The following is a 4,918-nucleotide window of genomic DNA, read 5'->3' as shown; positions in this document are numbered from 1 at the left end:
CAGACGACATGTCCATCCTGGGCCTCCTGCAGTGCCACAATGATGCCACCCGAAGGTTGCAGGAACAGCAACTCATATTCCGCTTGGGAACCCTGCAGCCCAATGGTATCAATGTGGATTTCACAAGTTTCAAAATCTCCCCTCCCCCCACCGCATCCCAAAACCAGTCCAGCTCGTCCCTGCCTCCCTAACCTGTTCTTCCTCCCACCTATCCCCTCCTCCCACCTCAAGCCGCACCTCCATCTCCTACCGACCAACCTCATCCCGCCCCGTTGACCTGTCCGTCCTCCCTGGACTGACCTATCCCCTTCCTAACTCCCTACCTACACTCACCTTTACTGGCTCCATCCCCGCCTCTTCGACCTGTTTGTTTCCTCTCCACCTATCCTCTCCTCTATCCCTCTTCTATCCGCCTCCCACTCTCTCCCTATTTATTTCAAAACCCCCTTCCCCTCCCCCTTTTCTGATGAAGGGTCTAGGCCCGAAACGTCAGCCTTTCTGCTCCTATGATGCTGCTTGGCCTGCTGTGTTCATCCAGCCCTGCACCTTGTTGTCTCTGTTCCTATACCGTACTGTTTTTTGTATAAACCATAAGGAACAGGAGTAGGCCATTCAGCCCCCAAGTCTGCTCCGCCATTCTCTGGGAGCCGACACTCCCCAGGGCAATTGCCCTGCCCTACCCCCACAACCATAAGGGGAGATTGGGCAGACGGTGTTGGTGGGGAGATGCAGCAGGAGCTGTTAGCTGTCAATCTTAGCGAACTGGCACATCGATTGGTCAGGGCATTGCCACAGGATTGGCTGTCTCTGTAGACTGTTCCTCATTTGAGAAATGTGTGACATATGAATGTATTCCATTTGGCTGCAGAGAGCAGCAAGGGTGCTGTGTATGCAGCTTGCAGCATGTTTCCCAGGGTAGTTCTGAACAAAGTCAGGATTTTCCATCAAATGCTGTCCAATCGCTCAATCCCATCTGATTTCTGACGCTGTTTGTTTCTGACCGTAGCACATGATAGTGGCTCCCACTCAGTGACGGCACTCCACTCTTTCCCTGTTTTAACACTTTTCGACCACGTTTGTGTCTGACCAACAGGAGCTGTCATCCAAGCGTGAGCGCATTGCCATCTTAGAGCAGGAGAAAGCTTCTCTGGTCAAACGGCTGATTGAGGCCCGAGGACAAGGCCAGCCAGCTAGCCCACCGCACCGTCCCTATCCACACTGGGGAAGTGAAGGCACACCATGAACATGAAGCTCTCCTGCAAACAGGACCACCCGAGTGACACCAGCCAAAGGACAGTGCATTCCAACGGGCTGGCCAGGAGTTTGCTCCATTCCGCTGCATTTTCAGTTCGAAAAAATAGGTGAAAGATTGAGCCACGATCAAGAACTAAACCATTGACCCCAAGCAATTTTCCCTCTTTTAGAGAGAACCAATAGCAAATGGATTGTTGACGTTACCTCACAACTTTTGACCTGAGGAACACCACAGCACTAATCCTTTCTGTCTATTCGTGAGCCCAATTATTTATTTCTGTATTTATATAAATTATTGTCAATATTTTTTGTCTGTCCCTGCTTTGTCACATCTAACATTTCACCCAAGGGACTATCCCCACCCACAGGATATGGCAGTTGGAGAGGAAAATTAATTTGTTATTGTCTTTATATCTTAATTAATATTATATATAAAAAAAATTTATCAACCCTCCTGAAAGATCAGGAGTTTCCAGGAACTGATGATTAAACACGCTTCAAATACTGGTGGGAGAGTTACAATCAAAGGAGCTTTAAAATCTTTTTATTTTTCAATTTTATTTGAACAGAAAGAAAGCTGAAGGAAAAATGTGCTTTCAATCATTCACTTTAGGTCCACACTGGTAATGTTACTCTCAGACAGGCAAACTGCATCTGTAATGTACCTCACAACTCCCCTCCTGACTCCCCAAAGCCTGTCCCACCATCTACAAGGCACAAGGCAGGAGTGTGATGGAATACCCCCCACTTGCCCCTGGATGGGGTACAGCTCCAACAACACTCAAGAAACTCGATACCATCCAGGACAAAGCAGCCCCCGCTTGATTGGCACCACATCCACAAACATCCCACTCCCTCCCCGACCGACGGTCAGTCGCAGCAGTGTGTACCATCTACAAGATGCACTGCAGAAACTCACCAAAGATCCTCAGGCAGCACCTTCCAAACCCACAACCACTTCCATCCAGAAGGACAAGGGGCAGCAGATACATGGGAACACCAGTCCCCTGCAAGTTCCCCTCCGAGCCCCTCCCCATCCTGACTTGGAAATATATCGCTGTTCCTTCAGCGTCGCTGGGTCAGAATCCTGGAATTCCTTCCCTAAGGGACATTGTGGGTCAACCCACAGCACATGGGCTGCAGCGGTTCAAGAAGGCAGCTCGCCCCCACCTTCTCAAGGGGGGCAACTAGGGACAGGGTAATAAATGCCGGGCCCAGCCAGTGACACCTACATCGCATGAATGTATGATAAACAAATTCCAGTCATTTCCAAGCACTTCACTACTAATGGAGTCCTTTTATTTACACACACACACACACAGACACCGTCCCCGCACACACGCACTCACACACACACACAGTCCCCCCACCACACACCCACAAACACACACACACACACACACACAGTCCCCGCACACACACACTCACACACACACACAGTCCCCCCACCACACACTCACACACACACACACACACACACACACAGAGATGATGAAACTTTGGATATTGGTTGAGGGTTAACTTTAAGATGGTACTGTAGGATTTTCCATGCACAGCAGAGATGGCAGATGGGAACTTAGTTTACTGCTTGATCATCAGACATACAAGTGATTGGAATGTAGAAAAGTTACAACACAGTAAGAGGCCATTCAGCCCATAGTCTCTGCACACCCCTTATTATTGTGCGCACCCCAAATAGGTCACCCTCGTCAGCCTCCTCTGCTCTAAAGGAAACCAAGCCCAGCCTATCCAATTTCTCCCTGTAGCTGTAGTGTTCATTAAAGGGTGTTAGTTATAGAGTCATACAGATATACAGGACGGAAACAGACCCTTTGGTCGAACCTGTCCATGCTGACCCAGATATCCTAAATTAATCCAGTTCCATTTGCCAGCATTTGGCCCATATCCCTCTAAATCCTTCCTATTCATGTCCCCATCCAGATGCCTTTTAAATGTTGTAATTGTACCAGCCTCCACCACTTCCTCTGGCAGCTCATTCCATACACGCACCACTCTCTGTGTAGAAAAAGTTGCCCCCTAGATCCCTTTTAAATCCTTCCCCTCTCACCTTAAACTGACGCCCCTCTTGTTTTGGACTCCCCTACCCTGGGGAAAAGACCTTGTCTATTTACCCTATCCATGCCCCTCATAAACCTCTATAAGGTCGCCCCTCAGCCTCCAACGCTCCAGGGAAAACAGTCCCAGCCTATTCAGCCTCTCCCTGTAGCTCAAACCCTCCAACCCCCAGCAACATCCCTGTAAATCTTTTCTGAACCCTTTCAAGTTTCACAACATCCTTCCTATAGCAGGGAGACCAGAATTGCACACAGCATTCCAAAAGTGGCCCAAACCAATATCCTGTACAGCCACAACATGACCCTCCCAACTCCTATACTCAATGCACTGACCAATAAAGGCAAGTGTACCAAACACCTTCTTCACTATCCTGTCTACCTGTGAATTCAAGTTTTCTTTGTTCAGCAACACTCCCGGAGTGATAGTGTCAAAGAGACATACAGCACATAAACAGACCCTTTGGTCCAGCCAGTCCATATGGACTATAATACCAAATAAAACTAGTCCCACCTGCCTGCTCCTGGCCCATATCCCTCCAAACCTTTCCGATTCATGTACTTATCCAAATGTCATTTAAATGTTGTAATTGTACCCACATCTATCACTTCCTCAGGAAGTTCATTCCACACACAAACCACTCTGTGTAAAAATTTGCCCTTCTGTCTTTTTTAAATCTCTCTCCTCTCACCATAAAAATATGTCCTCTCGTCTTGCAAACCCCAACCTAGAGAAAGGACACCTATCAATCACCTTATCTATACCCCTCGTCATTTTATAAACTTCTCTCAGGTTATCTCTCAACCTCCTACGGTCCAGAGAAACAACGTCCCAGCCTAACTCAAACCTTCCATACTCAACAACATTCTGGTAAAAGTCTTCTGAACCCTCTCCAGCTTAATAATATCCTCCCCATAACTGGGCGACCAGAACTGGGCACAAACCCTCCTTTATGTGTTTTTACAACAATTGCTGATAATTTTGTGGTTCCCATTATTGAGATTAATGGTCCATCAGTGGAAGTTCTGAGCAACTACTGAAGTGAGGCATCACCAGAGCAGCAGGTAAGCTTGTATTCCAGGTTTATTGAGTTATTTTCAATCTTACCAGTTGCCTTGGCCTGTTGGAGTATTGTGTACAATTCTGTAGGAAGGTCTGAACGCATGGGACGGAGTGTAGGTGAGATTGACGAGGATGATCCCACAAATGAGAAGCTTCAGTTTATCAATGTAGATGAAGATGGTTTGGGAGCTATTGTCACTAGCTGTCCCTTTCAGCAGTGGAATAAGCCTCTCAGTACAGTCCAAGGTCAGTGAGCTCTGTCAAACACTGCCTGGTCCATAACTACATCAGTGTCACAGCCGGCACTGAACCGAGTGCGGCACCCAGTAACCATTTCATAAACCAGCTCATCTGTTGCAGTGCAAAGGGGTAGTGTGGTTGCTGTTACTGATCAGACACTGGCCTTCCACACCCTCCCCACCTCCCTCCAACCCCTCCCCAGGACAGGGTAGGACAGTGAGTCACACACTGTCCTCACCTCCCCTCCCTCTGGGACTGGCTGGGACAGCGGGTCACACACTGTCCTTCC

The 4,918-nt window shown here is 48.3% G+C and overlaps 1 protein-coding gene across 1 annotated transcript in view; it reads left to right on the top strand.

Annotated features, from left to right (window-relative positions):
• Positions 1–1,243, top strand: part of LOC125486982 (suppressor APC domain-containing protein 2-like) — an 18,688-nt gene extending 17,445 nt beyond the window's left edge. The window contains exon 7 of the mRNA XM_048616691.1: positions 1,094–1,243. Coding sequence (XP_048472648.1) covers positions 1,094–1,243 — 150 coding nt within the window. The remainder of the gene's footprint in view (positions 1–1,093) is intronic.
• Positions 1,244–4,918: the final 3,675 nt, after the last annotated feature.

The sequence above is a fragment of the Rhincodon typus genome, chromosome 35, assembly GCF_021869965.1.
Source record: "Rhincodon typus isolate 14 chromosome 35, sRhiTyp1.1, whole genome shotgun sequence".
Lineage (NCBI taxonomy): Eukaryota > Metazoa > Chordata > Chondrichthyes > Orectolobiformes > Rhincodontidae > Rhincodon > Rhincodon typus.
The sequence above is the reverse complement of the archived record's forward strand: the minus strand, read 5'-3'. Positions and strand labels throughout refer to the sequence as shown.